Source organism: Trachinotus anak, unplaced genomic scaffold, assembly GCF_046630095.1.
Source record: "Trachinotus anak isolate AG129_WGS33_773 ecotype Australia unplaced genomic scaffold, CSIRO_AGI_Tana_v1 ptg000014l, whole genome shotgun sequence".
NCBI classification, from domain to species: Eukaryota; Metazoa; Chordata; class Actinopteri; order Carangiformes; family Carangidae; genus Trachinotus; species Trachinotus anak.
Window position 1 is genome coordinate 17,504,546 of NW_027273865.1, and position 16,965 is coordinate 17,521,510.

General features: G+C 41.5%; 1 protein-coding gene and 1 long non-coding RNA gene across 4 annotated transcripts; one reads left to right on the forward strand and one right to left on the reverse strand.

Moving 5' to 3' along the window:
- Positions 1-851: 851 nt before the first annotated feature.
- Positions 852-5,275, reverse strand: LOC139632237 (uncharacterized). 2 transcript variants are annotated; one of them, XR_011693525.1, is made up of 3 exons: positions 3,148-5,275; positions 1,837-1,909; positions 852-1,294 (listed from the first exon to the last, which is right to left on the reverse strand). It is a non-coding gene; the product is annotated as an uncharacterized lncRNA (long non-coding RNA). The 2 variants fall into 2 exon arrangements; XR_011693526.1 differs by lacking the exon at positions 3,148-5,275 and having other exon boundaries at positions 1,837-2,222.
- Positions 5,276-5,972: 697 nt separating this feature from the next.
- LOC139631666 (mRNA decay activator protein ZFP36L1) lies at positions 5,973-10,733 on the forward strand. Of its 2 annotated transcripts, none has more exons than XM_071496053.1 (2): positions 5,973-6,178; positions 7,536-10,733. In XM_071496053.1, the coding sequence occupies exons 1-2, from the start codon at positions 6,122-6,124 to the stop codon at positions 8,790-8,792; spliced, it is 1,314 nt and encodes a 437-aa protein (XP_071352154.1). In that variant the 5' UTR covers positions 5,973-6,121; the 3' UTR covers positions 8,793-10,733. The 2 variants fall into 2 exon arrangements, with proteins under 2 accessions (XP_071352154.1, XP_071352155.1); XM_071496054.1 differs by lacking the exon at positions 5,973-6,178 and adding an exon at positions 6,680-6,813 and having other exon boundaries at positions 7,536-8,945.
- Positions 10,734-16,965: the final 6,232 nt, after the last annotated feature.

The following is a 16,965-nucleotide window of genomic DNA, read 5'->3' on the forward strand; positions in this document are numbered from 1 at the left end:
GTGGACAGTAACATGCACACAGACATGGAAAAATACACACATATGCAGCCTAAGGTAACGGATACAGATGGTGTGTCTCATTTCTTTAAACAGAAACTGCATGAGTGAAATTAGTGTGATCCACTCAGTGAAGGCCTTCAGAACTGACATGGAAATGGTGCAACAGCTCCCCTCACTGGTCAATCAGGTCACCAGAGGGATCGTAAATGATTGTGAGGTGTCTTCATGAAATTTACTGTTCACAAATCATCAATTTCAATTCTGATATGAAATTGAACACAGCAACTTTTTGGCGGTTAAATCATCTTTTACAAGTTGGATGTGTTACTGAAATGCCATTTAACAACCTGTCACAGGGATATTGTTTAAACTCCACACTTTATTCCTTCCCTCTTCTCCTTCATTTCTCATGTCACTCTTTCTCAGCAAAAATAGATCTCACAGCGCAGATGAACCACATTATAACATAAATAAAGAGTGTTGTGTGCACTACACTGCATCCGAACCTAACTCATATAATCCTTTTCTCACCTAATGACTCACTGTGCAGAGTGGGTGACAACACCATCCATTACCCTGGTGTAGATTTGTAATTATGATATTATCCAGCAGTGGGCAGTAGAATGCAGAAAATACCAGAAAGGTCCCTGGGTGATCATACAGGATGTAAATATACAGTTCCTCCTCTGCATATGTGTTGCTCTGAACAACCCAGGCAAGTTCCCCCACACCAAAAACATTTCTTTTTGGTGTGGGACCTGATCACGCTGAAATGGAGAAGAGCCTTTCCCAAACTCTTGCAACAAAGTCGGGAGCACACTGTACATTATAGAATCAATCACGCAATAAAATCAAGGCAAGGCAAGTTTATTTGTATATAACCTTTCAACAACAAGGAAATACACAATACAAGAAGCACAAAGCAAGGATTAAAAAAGAAAAAGAAGCTAAAATAGAATAAGACAGATGAATATCAATTACATATCATTGTGTCTTATAGCAAGAGCTCCTTCAAGTGTACTTTTGGCCATACAGTGTACCCCAGTAAGTGTGTTGTGGAACCCCAGATGTGCACACAAACACAAACACAGCTGACTCTTTTTGTCTAATGTCTTAACTCTCTCCCCCATCACTCTCTCACACTGAATCCACCCTGAATCTTTGTCTGCTTCTCCATGCTGCTCTGTCTTCAGACATTTGTCACTGTTGTCTTGTTTTTCAGCCTTGAGCGTCCTCTTCTCTTGCTCTCCTCCTCTCTAGCTTTCTAATTGAATCCACAGGAGTGAATTCCAGTCTGCAAGATAGGAGGAGAGGGAGGGGGTGATGTCAGAGGTCAAAGGTTAGGCTATGACCTTTGCCCTGCGAGTAGAACCCTACTGTGCGGCGTTTCTGGGTGTGTGAGCATATGTGTGTGTGTGTGTGTGTGTGTGTGTGTATGGTAGTGCATAAAATAGAAATGTGAGAGTCATAGTTGTCATGTATTTATGCATAAATTAACATTCCAGTGCAGTCACTCTGGTTATCATGTTTATTCATGAGGTGGCAGTCACATCTGTATGTTAAAAGTTTAGTATAATGCACATATTTTACATAATTCAGCTATTTTACACTATCTGTGTTATCTTTATATATATATATATATATATATATATATATATATATATATATATATATATATGTATAGATAGATAGATAGATAGATAGATAGATAGATAGATAGATAGATAGATAGATAGATAGATAGATAGATAGATTTTAACACAGTATCATAAAATAGATGTTAATTTTGACAGGAAAGATGAGGCTATTTTGTTATGGTTTCAACATGATACTTACACTAAGGGTAACAACTCTAGATCTGTCTTCCAAAACTTCTTCCGAACTCTTTCAGTGAATCCCCAAAGACCCTCTGTAGGCACAAACGCACAAATGCACACACACATAAACAAATGAATGGGGCAGGGGGTACATCGTGAAAGAAGGAAGGTGCTGAGGAGGGGGTGAAGAAAGGGGAGAAAAAGAGGAGCAGATGTTCATCAGGTCTACAAGCCCCTCCTCCCCCCCTTTTATTATTTCACTGGTAATAGTAGCCTCTTATCTGAAGAAGCCTGCGTGGGGCTGTGAAGGAATGACTTCACTTAATCATGAGAGTTTCAATAGATCGAGTGTCCAAGTATGTGTGTGTGTGTCTCACTCTCTGTAACACACACACATAGTAACAATGCTACAATACAAATGTTTCACTCAACGAACTTTCCACACACACACTGTTGACTATGTTGTGGTTAAGGGTTACCTTGTTCTCCTGCTCATTCCTCTGTCTTTTAGCTACTTGTATCCCAAATCTGGCTCTCACTAGGCAACCTCCCCATTTTTATTTTTAGAAAACATCCATCCGATTTCTTCAAAAATGGGTGCCCCACACTGCCATGTCGCCTCTGTAAATCTCCTCAATTATCAAACAGATGTTGAATCAGCAAATGGCTTCTTATTGATTTGGCTAATTACTCCACTGCAGGAAGATTACCTGACAAAACAAGGGAACAGGTCCCACGACACGTTTATGCATCTGGTTGATTAATCCCAAAACTATAGATAAACATTTTGTGCATGGAGCCATACTTTAATCACTTGCCTCTGACTCCTCCACCTTCAATCCTTGCTCTTGTTCTTTCTCTCTCTCTGTATCATCCCCCCTTTTTTTCTAAATAGCCCCCAATCCTAACCCTTCATCCCTCTCCTCACCCCCATCTCTTTCCTGCTAACAAGCCCTCCTATCTTACCCATTCATTCGTGTGTGTGTGTGTGTGTGTGTGTGTAGGGTTGAGTCGTGGAGGGCGGGCCATTAGTTTGTTAGTTGGTTCTGCAGCTCATTGAGCTCATTGTGCTCCAAAGGCCCTGTAGCCCAGCTGGACTCAACAAGAAGCCGGGACTCTCTTTCAAATGTCGCTCCTCCCTTCTCCCCTCCCCCTTTCCTTCAGAAAGCTCCCATCCCCTCCCCAGCCCAATACTCTCAAGCCCCCCGACTCTCAGTAATCCCCTAACTCACCCAAAAGAGATTTGTTTATAGAAGTAAACTCAAACCAAATAGCTTGTTTATAGATAGCATTTGTTTACTTAACCAAATCAGCAGAAGGGCCTGCTTACCTCAAGGCACTCATGCTGTTGACATCTTGCTAATGGCTAGTTGTTCACAGTGGTGGTCTTCATCTCAGGGTAAAAACAAAACAAACACACAGACACAACCTGCTAAAGACGATGAACTAATTAGGGCAACATCTCATGTCTGGGTGGCACCCAAAGGTCAGTTGCAATATAATTAGGCCTTTTTCACGCTTATGAAGGTCATGTGATCAGAAGCGACCATATCAGGAGGTTGTCGCATGTCATTCCTCCCCTTTTCAGCCACAGCCAACTGTGCATAACCTACAACCAAACTTTGCATTGGAAAGAAAATAAGAAGTAACCATGACAATACATGAAGTGTAGTTTTTTTCTGTTTAGATGTGGCAAGTTTCCTAAAGGAACTGAAATCTGATAACAAAAGGTCACTAAAGACGTATTTGGGATGTGTCCTGATGCCGGGTGAGAACTGCCAGTCCATCTTTATTGGATCTCGACACAGTCTGATATATCTGGACGATAGTGCATCTCAACTTTAAATTATATGACTGAGGAAGCGGTTTCAGAGGCAGATACAAAAGATGAATATACCCGTTTTCTTTAGGAAGATAGTTTTGAGAGAATAGAAATATTAGGACTCACATAGGGAGTCATGTTTACATGGACCGTGTCCAAGAACAGATGGACATCAGGGCACCACAGGTGTGTGGGGAAGATCACCAACAGTGCTTCACATACATATCACACAAGTCAAAACACGGCTGGCCCACACAACCCTCAGGCTGTGGAGTGGTAGAGTGTACCTATACCATTACATCATCACAAAATAGGGGGATGGGGTGGATTTGAGACCCTCTGTCAAACACACACAAGCATGTATACGCACACAAACACACACACTTAATGGTGACCACTTGGCTGGACCAAAACAAAGCTTTTTGGCAGGCTTTGTTCTCAGCTGAGCTCATCTTTGTGACGGGAGCTCAGAGCCATGAGCTGGTTTCAAGAACTTTCAGACTTCTTCTCAGAGTAGAGGCTGAGCACTTTAAATATAAAGCTTTTTACAACCTTTTCAAGCTATTTCTGTAGCTTTTTTTTCTCTGAGTAGGCTGTACATTGGAGGCATTACTGTGTTTTCAGTGTTTGATGCATTGCAGTGGCTTGGTAGCTCAAAGTAAGTAAGTTGAATATGCAATGATTACACTGAAATGATTGTACATATTTCAGAGCTACAGCTATCATCTGACAGCATTTCTCTCCCATTGACAGATCTTTTAAAAGTGAAGATCTTCTATGTGAACCACTTTGTGCTTTTATTCTAACCATATGTGCCCGTGCATTCAGTTTTAGCATGACCTTCCCCAGAGGGATCAAACGTTTATATCTGGCCACTAGAAGCACTGAACTGTACAGAACAAACTGAAAGCTGTTTATTACTCCGCAGTCGCAGCCAACTGTTTGCCAACTCCTCAGGTCACTGTGCATGCTTTTGCAATGCTCCTAACAATCCCAGAGGTGTGACAACTTCTCACCTCTGGCAGACCTGTGTGGGTGTGTGCGTGTTCCTGAAGTTCTATCTTTGAGAGGACCAAATGCATTACCAGTGACATCAGGAAAGTGAAACCTTTATTGTCAGTGCTATCTCTGGTGATTTCTCTAGGCCGGGGTTTAAGGGTGTCAGTTGGGTTGTGTGTTAGTCTAATGTCTTAGTTTAATGTAAGGTTTGAGTTTAGGGGAATACACTTTTGCTTTGACATTTGTCGTCCTTGCAAAGATAGAGGAACAGCCCTGAGTTTTGTGTGTGTGTGTGGGTGTGTGCACACGTTTTGTGTGAGTGGGACAGTCAGATACTCTCATGGCTCCGCTCTGTGGTGGAATTTTTCACCTTTGAAATCATAGCCTTCACTCCTCCTTGTCTGTCTCAAAGGGCTTCGCTGTCTCCATACTGTCTTTTGTACCCATATGTTCAGCTCTTCTTTTTTCTGTATGTGTTCCTTTTAGTCCTTGTGGAAGCCATTTCTTGTGGGTGTTTCTTTGTAAACTGTATACACCAAACCTGTATTTGTGCGTTGCTTTGCCTCCATTTCTTGTGGCTCCCTTTGTTATAACCTTTTTTCATTTATTTTAGCGCCAACCAGTGGCAGCTCCTCCACCTCCTCCATCTGATAAAAGATGATGATAAAGGTGGGGGGGGGAATGGCTATTTCATTTCATTTGGTAGCAAGGATGATAGTATTTCAGCTACATACACATCATCTGGTGATATCAGTGACAAGGCCTGTACTTTGAAGCAAAGAACCACTTGTTAGCATCAAACTGGCTGAGGCCACTGGGTAACACAATTATAGCCTATCTACACAATAACAATAATACACAATAATACTATAATACACAATAACATCATGTAAAATAATTTTTGGTGATTATTTTTTAGTAAATACAAATTAAAAATCCCATATATTATACTCATGTGTATGTCTGACAATCAAATCATTTCACGCACCAGATGCCAACACAGCATATAAAAAAAAAAACCCCACTGCTTTAGGCACAATCAAAATGTCCACCCTTTGACAACATCTTCTATACAGACCTGCCAACAAGTATTATTAATCATATAATCACAATGTCGGATGTCACACTGAGCCACTTCGATCATGACACTAACTTTAAAGCAAAGAACGACGCCAAAAACAGGAACTAATGTTTCTTCAGTATAAATACGCTTCATCGGCCCTGAGGAAAGAGGGGGGGGGGGGGGGGCTCAAACAGCTTTGGGGACATGGTCTGTTGAGAGCGGCCCGGGTCTGACTCCAGGGGCGTGGGAGTGGCCAACAGCGGCGTGAGGTTTTAAATCCACACGTGGTCCGGGTCTTGGGCTTGTTTGGCAACGCAGACTCTGCTGGAAACTTCCCAACAACTCATGCCAGCGGGTTGCCCACGTCTATCGGCGCGGGGGCAGACGGGGATCGGACGAAGCTTTTGAGAAGTCGGCGTTATGCCATCTTACCCCAAACTCAACCAGTTCGCGGACCTGGAGGAGATGATGTGCAAGGTAAACGCAGAGCGCGACGAAAGTTGGAGCGGGGAGCGGAAAAGTTGGCTAGGTCATCGGAGGGGTTAATGCTAGCTTGGCTAGCTACGCTGCTAACTTTACGTCGTTTGCTCTCTTCATATGTTCACTTGTCTTTTCTTTTTTTTCTCTCGCTGATTCCGTTGCTGTGTTGTTTTAACAGTTTATTATTAATCAGGGGCTTTATCGAGCTCTTGAGGGTTTTCTGTGAGCTGTAAGATAGCCCGGCCCTGAGGCTAACTTGTCGCAGTGGGAGCAAAGTTGAGGCTGGTGTTAACTGTGCATCGCAGCATGGGCCCATTAAACCGTTCGCTTATTAGCCAGCTTGGTCATTTGGTCCTAGTCAAACCAGTTTAGGTAGTAATTTGTCAATAGTGGTTACAAGCAGGTGACAAGTGATATCGGCGGCTTGTTAACGGCAGACGACGCAAACAGGTTGAATCAAAACATCGTCGTAAACAACCAGAACTTTTTTTGAAACAACCGAAAGTCACCGGTTAGTTGTGAAGCTGCATTGACAACAAAGAGATGTTTAATCCTGTGACATGAAGGAAGTAGTGTAATGATGTTTTTTATACAATGACGAGGGTTTCACTGTGCTGCTGGTGATGCGCACTGTAAGTTGTACTTCCCTGTGTCCATCACAGGAGGTATGAGTATGCGTAGGATGACAGGGTTTGAGTGAAGTTTGAGTTAAACCTCTGGGTTTTCATTAGTGTAGATTTTAAAAGGGTGAAGGAGATTTTTCCGGATTTTGATGCTATGTCAGAAATGCGGTTGTCACCAACCACAACTTTGACCCCCTCAGCTCAAATGGCAGCAATGTAATTATTACTGCAATGATTATTTTCAATTTATCTTATTGCTATAGCCAGTCTGTAAATAATTTGTCACCTGGGTAAGCACGTGCCCAGCTACTCTTCTACAAATACAATGTAGTAATAAGAAACACGTTTTAAATCATCACTACTTGAATATTGAGTCAGTATGTATTCTTATCTATGATAGAGGTTTACAAAAATGAATTTTTGACAAAAGCCCATGTTTTTATTTATACTTGTACACCAACATTTTGTATCCATCACTCATGAATACAGTTCTTATTCTTGGGGGGGGGGGGGGGATTTTGCATTTGCCAAATGTAGCTTGAGTATGGAAACTGAAAACAATTACATCCTCGCAGTTGTTGATCAGTGGCACAACTGTGCTGTTAATGCTCTTCGGTCTTTAAGTGAAATGTCAAGAGACGTCAACAATAGAATTCCTCAGAGAGAAATGTGTCACTGGATATCAATTGTCTTAGTTATGGGCTAATGCTGTGGTGTCTGCTTTTCTACAGCAGTTACTCAGCCTGGACCTGAGGGAATCAAACAGACCACTATCATCCCTCAGCCTGGCAAGGAGGACACCAGGTTACAGCGAACAGCCACGTAGCAACACATCATTTTCCCTCTCGTCCCTCTCCTGCCTCCCCGCTGATCCTTCAGCCAGTGTATTTTTGACCTCCAGCCAAAGGGGGCAGCAGTCAGAAAGCTGGCTGCCCTCCCAGCTTTCTAATTCCTCCCAGTGGGGAAAGTCAGGCTTCCTTGCCCAGCGCTCTGTCAGCATGGTAGAGACCAGCAGCACCACAGCAGCATGTCTAGGCTGGCCCGGGACTGACATGAAGCACTCCCAAAGTGACATCAGCCCCACTGCACTCAACGCTAGCTCGTCGTCCTCATCTGTTTCCACCTCCTCTTCCTCATCACGCTATAAGACTGAACTGTGTCGATCTTTCACTGAGAACGGGTTGTGCAAGTATGGTGGGAAGTGCCAGTTTGCCCACGGGCCAGAAGAGCTGCGGGATCTTAACAGACATCCAAAATACAAAACGGAGCCGTGTCGCACGTTTCACACCATCGGCTTCTGCCCCTACGGGATCCGCTGCCACTTTGTCCACAACAACGAGGAAGAAAAGAAGCACTCCTTCTCTCGCTCTTCCTCCTCATCATCCTCCTCCTCCTCAAGCATTTCCCAGCAGCCACCTTGCTCCTCCCACGTGCACAGACCTCCTCTTGTCAGACAGAGCTTCAGCTTTGCTGGATTTCCCTCTGCTCCTCAGCAAGCCCTTCAGCATGCCCCGACTGCTCATCTTCCTCATGCCACAGCCTCTTTCACACCTGATCCCTCTGCCTCTCCTCCTTCCTGCGCCGACATAACTGACCTCCTGTCTCATGCCTTACTGGAGATAGACTCTGCCTTCGAGGCCTCCGCTGCCCACCAGTACCAACCTCCCATGGGCCACGCTACTGCGGCAGATCTGCAGTCTCCATTCTTGCCTTCCCCAGACTCTGGCTGCTCTCCAGGTGGGCTCTCTCCAACGGGATCCCCTTCCCTGAGGCAGAGTCCCGGTGCTACTGGGGTCTTTTCAGGGCCACTGGGTGCCAGATCCCTGTCCTACACCTCTCTGTCAGACCAGGACCAAGATGGAAGCAGCTCTGCTAACTCGCTTAGTGGCTCTGAACCCTGCGGTGGCATTAACGAAGGCAACGGCAGACGTTTGGCTGTATTCAGTCAGCTCTCTGTTCCAGAGGACGCTGCTGGGTTCTGCCTTTAGGCTGCAGTGTGCTGGAACACAAACATACATATTTACATACATTCAGACCCTGGATGTGCTGTTGGCACAATATATGCAGCACAAACATATTCATGCTTAAGCACACACGGTGTTCATAAAGTTAAAACATAAATGCACATTCCCTTATCACACAGAGCCACAGAACTGACACCTGAGACGTTCTTTGCACCTGTATGGCGTCAAAGGAAACGAAGACAAACGGAGACTTTAGTGACTGACTCAGCACACTGACAGAAGTTTGCCTGTTAGATTTTGAAGGCCAAATTCTGCTGTCATGTAATTAAGGGAAGCCACGCTGATATAGAAATTAAAATGTGTTGCCACCAAAACGAGTACATATCAAGATAGAAGTCTAATAGTGCTTTATCGAAATAATAAGTGGAGATGGCAGATTGCGAGAAAGAAGTTGTAATCACAGTGTGATTGACCTCAGTGCCGTCTGTTGTTTACTCCAACCTCTCTATTTTTACATTTTATCAGCATCTTCAAAGTGATCTAAAGAATGTGATAAAGCCAAAGACATCTGTTTGTAGCTGAAACATTTTCATTATGGTGGGACAAACACACAGTGTGACCCATGTTCAGTAGTTGTTTTTCCATTAACTGTACACAGTATTGTGTTGATAAGCTGGTGAATAACTGTACAGTCTGAGGTTGTGTTTCTCTCACTGCCCTCAAACCTGAATGTTAAGTTTTTAAATAACTGAAGTGCCTGTATAGTGTTTTTTTTCATTATTTTTTTTTTTTTTAACAGGTCATGTTAGTGTTGAACCAAGATTTGCTGGGTTGTTAGGAGAGATGTGAGATCTGAGGAGGTGTGAGGTTTTTTTTTTTTTTTTTTTTTTAGTCACATAAGCTAGTGTGTGTTCAGGTCTCTGTTGTTAAGATACCTATAAAGTGTTCTTCTGTTTCTCATGCATTATTGATAAACTGCCATAAGTGAAATGCAAAGTGACCAAATTTAACCTGCCCTATGAGAGGAGGAAGGGGTTTCAGTGTGAGCTTACAACAAAAGCCAAATGGGCTTGATCATACATTTTCAAATCTCATGTTCATGACATATTTGTATGACTTGCCAGCTGAGGAAACAGGACATGGGGAATTTAATGGGCTTTGAAATGTGAGGTATGCCAGCACAAACAGCAGGCATTGTAGAAAATCCATCTGCACTGGGAGTCAAAGATGGACAGAAACCTAAATGAGATGTCGTCACATTATTTTGTGTAATCTGATATGGTGTGAGCTCACCTTTGGTTTCAAGGCATTTGGCTCTGAAGTAAAGTTTAACCAAGTCAAATGAAGACGTCGTAACAGTCCTGTGTTTACCTCTGGCAAGTTTCCCATAACATGTATTTTAGATCATCTTAAACACAAACATTCCCGGGAGTGAGTTTTTTTTTTCCTCCCTTGCCACAGGCAGCACTGGTGTTATATTTTTGATGAATATTCATGTTTCTGTGACTCTCACCCCACCATCCTCCAGCTCTCTGTCATTCAGTATTACTTCCTTCTGTTCTGGCTTTGTACTCTTACGAATGTGAAGCACAGTCACATCCATGCATTCTGTGCTCCCGGGTGTGTTGCCTTACTGTGCTAGATCCAGCATACTGTAGGGTTAGGGTATATATGCTTAGTGTTTTAGAAATGTTACTTTGCTGTTTTGTGTGTTTATGATGTAGTTTGTTAGAAGAGCAGATACTGTGCTGTTACTGGTCTATTTAAATTGCCTTTTCATCAACATGTTTGAGGCCTGTTCAGTGTTAAAGGTGATAATCTTTAGTAAATTAATTTCTTTAATTTATTTTAACGTATTTATAGAGGACTTTGAGTTGTTAATGCTTGTATCAAGTTTAATATATTTGGGTTTCTTTTGCTTCTTTTGTACCGGAAATAAAGTTTTGTTTTTTTTTGTTTTTTAAAGTGACTACTTAGGATTATTTTACACATTCACCTTTTCAGGGTTTTACTTTATCCTGAGGAGGTAAAATCTACAGACACAGACACCTCTCCCCTGAAACCTTAGGCTGAGGTGCAGATGCAGCATTGCGCAGATTATGACACTTTGTGTACATTTCCCTGCTTGTACAATATGCTGTTATAGTATATTTGCAACAATTCAGGTGCAAGTTGCAGGAAGGAAGGAAGCAGGAAACCAGTGAACTGTCATTTACGGTTTTCATTCTACATCACACTCCCCCAGTGGCCCCAAACTGTTGAGGATAAGTGTTTCTACACACAATGTTGGAAGTGAAAATAAAACTAATGCACTTTGTTATGAGTAAGACATTTAATGTATCAATGTAAATCATGTAGCTCAAAAATGGGGGAAAAAAACAGCGGTTGTTTTCATCTTTGTGACAAAAATAATTTAGTTGATTTTTACTGCAGGTTTAATTTGTTTTTTATTTATTAAGCTAAGACACAGGTGAAGTGGCTCAATCCATAAAGGAACATTTTATCATTTAGTTTACTGAAAACTTGAAAAATCAACATACTGTGACATGGTTTTCACTGGACAGCTACACTGGAAAGAAATCTTTCAAAGAAGGCTATTCAAGAACTCTTTTAGTGTGATTTTTGGTTTACAGTTTATTTAAAATGGCTAGCATGGGTATTCAAACACCCACAAGTTACAGTCTACAGAAGTGAAACTGCACCAGAATCACTGAATTCACCCATGATACTGCCTCTGCTCGAAGATCATGCTTACAACCCAGTACAGATGCTTCGCCTAAGGTGGTGAGGAAAAAGTATGAATAATTGAGGAACTTCAAACCATAGCCACTGGTGATGAATGTGACACTTTGAAGGTAAAAAAAAAAAAAATAGAAATATGCTACATTGTGGTCTCTTATTCTAAAAGTTTTGTGATTGCAAATTTTCATCCTTGTCCCACCCACTGTGCTGCAGGATAGCAGGACACTGGTGTGTGTGTGTGTGTGTGTAGTCATGCCACAAAGATTTCATGTGGAGATAAGAAGTCTTTTGTTTGGGGTTTAATCTTGCCAATCCTGAGCTCCCACCCATTTCCCCCTCTCCCTTACTGCCTCCAGTGATTCCATCCTTCCTCTCTAACTTAGTCCCTCTCTGTTACTTCAGTTACATCCCCTCATCTCACCCTCAGTGGCTCAACTAGTAAAATCTAGTATGAAGTGTACAACTGAGACTATTTTGTGCAAATCTCAGATACCAGGAAAATAGGAAAACTGCCTCCCTCAAGACAAATGCACACAAGTTTAGCATTTTAATTCTACCACAAAAAAAATGAGAGGGCAGGGTTTAAGATGCATACTCATGGCTGGCCCTCCAGGAATCTCTCTTTCATGCACACACACAAGAGCTATTATCTTGTCACTGTTAACATGAGATGGGCTGGCTGTCTGGGAGTGATTAGTGGCTGTGAAGGGGTTAAAGGCATGTGTGCGCTCGCATGGTTTCTGTGTGTGTGTGTGTGTGTGTGTGTGTGTGTGTGTGTGTGTGTGCACGCGCGCTGTATTGTGTCAGATAGACATTCTCCCACACTCTTGCCCTGTGGGACATAGGAAAGGCAGGCAGATGGCTGTATTCAGGTCCACCGCGGGTCAACATATGGCCCCGAGAGACAGTTTGTGTTTGTGTGTGTGAGACAGAGAATCTCAGTCTTAACTACGCATGAGTGGAGGAAGTTGAATAGGTAGCCTAGATGAGAAGGGAAAGAAAGGTAATAGTGGGGGCAGAAAAAAAAAAAAAGCAGTGAAAAAGAACTGGTGAGATAAACAAAAAGGGTGGTGACAATTGGGAGGATGAAAGTGGGCGGCATCCTGTCAGATCATACAGGTGGTTAAATGCAGCAACTTGGTCTTGATGCTAAGAAAAATAAGGCTGGCCTTTTGAGGTTGTTTATTCTTCTTTAAGTATTGTATAGCACCATTAATTAAGAAATAAAACATTGAAGTAGATTGAGAAGTTACATTACACTAAATATATTTTTTAAGAAAGTAGTGATAGCAAGCACATCAGATGGTAGCTAGCAGTTAGCATAGCCTTACTGTTTACTAATCTGCTAACCACAAGTGTTAATTCTAGCTGAATCAGCTTAATAATTACTTTGCTACTTCTATTTAACCTAGCTAAATGCTACTTAACTACTAAAGTTTAAACACGAAATTTGTATTTAGCTTCACTCTGTTAGCATCTTTCTGTTAGCATCCAGGTAGCATCAAAATATTGTTTCTTATGAGAACTGAGCCTTCTGTGCTCGGACCTGTGGACCTCATGCAGCTGTACAGTTTGATCAGTTTACCAGTTAACTTGCATGATTTTGGAATTAAGGATTTGATTTTAATTTAATGGCTACTCCCAAATTGACAGGGTTCAGCAATGATTTTAAATTGGGACTGGTGATTCCCACGAACTAAGGAACTGAAGTGAAGTGCTTTTATGAAACCTAACCTAGATCAATGGTCTCTGTCAGTTTCTCACACCACGAAAGACTTAAGCCAGTCCATGTGGACAGTGTTACTGAATTGTAGCAAGTCATCATTTTGGGAGACTGAATGCTGATTTTACTTGCAAACCCCCACATCCTTTCTTTCGTCTAGTCCCTCCTCCCCTCCTCCCTCCATTCACCCTTCCCCTTTGTGAGCGTCTTGGTGACATTGTGATGCAGGGTAAAGCAGGAGGAAGGGGAGTGAAGCCATGTAGAGCAGCACAAAACAGCTGTTGCTCAACCCTCACCATCATCCCTCTGTGCCGGGTCTCCAGATTTCCTCACTTCATACTGTTTGTGAGACATTTAGGTACAGGTACCCCTCACACCCTCACTCCTTCCTCTCCCCCAATATAACACCTTTTTATTTTTTTCCGACACTGCTTCCTCTCCGCCCACCACCTCTAATAAACTTCTCTTTTTTACCTTTCATTTCCCTCCAGCCTCCTATAGAGGCTCTTCATTCTCTCCATCTCATTTTCTTGCCCACTCTCTCAGTCTCCTCCTCCACCCACTTTCTACAAATCCACCCCCTCCCAGGCTTTCTCTCTAATCCCTCCTTCTGACTTTTTTTTCCCTTCTTTGCAGAGAGGATTTGGGCTAAGTGTTTAATGGGTTGCAACAAATGGGCAAAAGAGTGGGCTGTAGTCAGGTGCTGCACATTTATGCAGATGCCTAACTTAATTTCCTGACTGTTTTCTTCAAAGCCTTCGCACAGTAGTGTAGAAGTTACAGAAGGTGATATCCCCTTGATATCACCTACAATGCATTATGCAGATGAGCAGAGTATAGAGGCAGTCTACTTATAACCAGGGATCTTATTTAATTTTTCTTGAACTCTTACGCTCATTCAAGTACTCTTGTGTTGAGGGTCTCCATTATGAAGTAAGGACATGACCCACTTCAAGTCCTAACCCAAAATTTAAGGTGAGAGAGTGAAGAATATATTAAAGGGATATTACAGCAATGTAGCATTGCACTTCCATGAAATAAAAAAAATAAAAAAACTGATGAAGCAGAAGCTGAGGTATTCATACTGTTAGTCCCTAGCATGGGGCCAAGCTCCAAAAACACTGGATCCTATGCTTTTCATAATGTAACCAATGACAACAATTTTATCAGACCCTCCCTCCCAAACTCCTTGCCACTTGTTTGCAACACGGGGGTTAATTTCTTAGATTTTAAAAAGCTCTCTCGGGAGCCACAGAAGCCATTTTACAACTGTTTTCACAGGCTGCATGATGAGAGAACTCCTCATGTGTAAAATTGGTGGAGTGCCTGTTTAAGATGCAGTCCAAGTCATTCTCTCTCGCTGTCCTCCCACTATTTTATGTCAACCGTTTAAGCTTTGTGGCACAGTTTGTGAGCGAGCAGCGCTGAGTTGGGTGGCTATTGTTTCAATGTCGGTGAAAGACTAAGACCTTCTAAACTGTTGTGTTAATATTGTTTAAAGCAGAGACAACAGAGGACGTCAGCACATACTTTAATTGTTGGTCCACAAAAATATTTTTGCAGGTGTGAAAACCTTTAAAACCATATTACAAAATAAAACTGAAATCTTCATTATTGCCATTACTTTTGGCTATACTTTCCATGATATCTGCCTGTGCATCATCTGCCATGCTTTAAACAGAAAGGATGACTAGATATCTGCACTATTGCCTAGATTTCATCGTACATATATGTGCATGAGGTGATCTCAATAAGTTGGCCAGTATGATTTTGCCCTGCACTGTTGATGGCCCTCATTAGCACCATTATGTCAAATATATAATGAAATACTGAGGCTGGGTTTCACCTTGTATGGGAAAATACAACTTCCACATTGAGTCTAATAAAGACAGTAATGACACAGCTGTAAGAACAAATATTGAAAGTAACATCCATAGCAGTTTTTCAGGCCGAAACTAAGCGGGAGACACATTGGGAGAACATTAAATTGATGAAGTTGCATGTAAAGACCTTTATTGTGTAAGATTATTACACTGATGGCAGTGGAATACTGGAATACAGCCAGGGATACTTTATCAGAGCAGAGACAAAAATAAAAGCACCACAATCCATCAACTAGGGCAATATAACAGTGTAGTGCTGTAACAAAATGTAACTATAATGAAAATACCCTTATATTTTTCCAAATGTGATGATGGATTTGACTGAACCTGGTTGAGCTCATTCACAATGCTAGCTTAGATCTAAGAATGACCATGACTTGAAAATGTAAAAGTAATAGTTTAGCCTGCTGGGACAGAACTGAATATGTCAGAGGAGCAGTAGACTCATACAGCAGAACCTCTTAATACCAAGCTCATGATATGGATCAAAAACATGAAAGAAATATTAATAACTTGCATGTGCACTATGCGAAATGTGTTGTTATGCAGAGGAGTGAAAAAGGAAACGGTAACACATCAGTTTACGTAAGACATTATAACCGGACAGTTCTCTTTGATGTGCACTTTTCTTTTTCAGTTCTGTGAAAACATGTGGACAAGTTTTGATTGTTGGCCTACTTTTCCATGTTAACGCATGATCTTAGTTACTTTTTTCAAGTCAGTAATGTGAAAATTGATTTCATATATATGTGTGTGTGTGTGTGTGTGTGTGTAGTGTAAAGGAAATGTGCACATCTTGTGTTATCGCAGATTGATTGTATCAATAAAAAATATTTGAAGAATTGATGGAAGAAACTGTGACAACTCTTTGCTGTTTAAGATTTTTTTTCCAAACAAAACATCATGCAAACACTCAAGGGGGTGTTTTTCATGGCACTGCACAGCCACATTTGTTCTACCAGAGGTTCTCCTTTCTGCCACACAAACATTGGCAGTACATTGAAAAGATAAAGTAGACATTTGAGATAAGCGAGGAGAACAGACAAGGAAACACTGGACATAACATAACAAAATGGTAAATGGGTAAATTGGTATTGCAACAGACATGAAAATAAAGGCAGATCTATGAGTCCCTCTACTGGCACAAAGAGGCTACTACACCAACCAGAGAGGTGAATTTCTTCACCGTTGTGTTCTTCATGGACAATAAGCCTTGTTGTTCTACTATTTTTGTCACATTATTCCATTTGGACAAAATGTTTATTTGAAAACATAAAATAAATAATAATAATGATAACAATAATAATAGTAACAGTAATAATGATAACAATAATAATAATAATAATAGGGCTCATATTTGAGGAGGTACAAAGCAAGCTGTCATTAATAAATGTAACCCAGAAATCCATGTAAACTGATTTCAAAGCCTTACAACATGACTCAGTCACATTCGCAGATTATTGTATAGTTGGAAAATATTATTATTATTATTATTATTATATGTTAACATGTCAATGCTGTAAAAAGAACAAAAATGTTCATCTTCATACAAAAAATAATAACCTGTAAACCCAGTGTAAGCGGTCAGCTCTGAAATACAACATCACCACAGAGGAAAAGAGTGATGCCCATTAAGAAGCCATCAACCCACTTTCATCTGTGGAAAAGCTGGGCTTGGAAACTTATCACATCTAGTAATATAATTAAACTGAAACCACTGTGCCAATGACTCTCTGTGGATTTAAATTTTACCTTGAAATCAACTGAAATTTAAAAGAATGCCAGCATAAAAGAGACGCCCAGCTCCTAAAGGCAATCTGCTACAAGGCAGAGCAAAGCACCAGGTGCT

What these genes read in the sequence shown, in the direction of transcription:
- LOC139631666 (XM_071496053.1), top strand. Translation starts at nt 6,122, where the DNA reads ATGCCATCTTACCCCAAACTCAACCAGTTCGCGGACCTGGAGGAGATG. An exon ending in TGGAGGAGATGATGTGCAAG is followed by an intron (nt 6,179 to 7,535) that starts GTAAACGCAGAG and finishes GCTTTTCTACAG; the next exon opens with CAGTTACTCAGCCTGGACCT.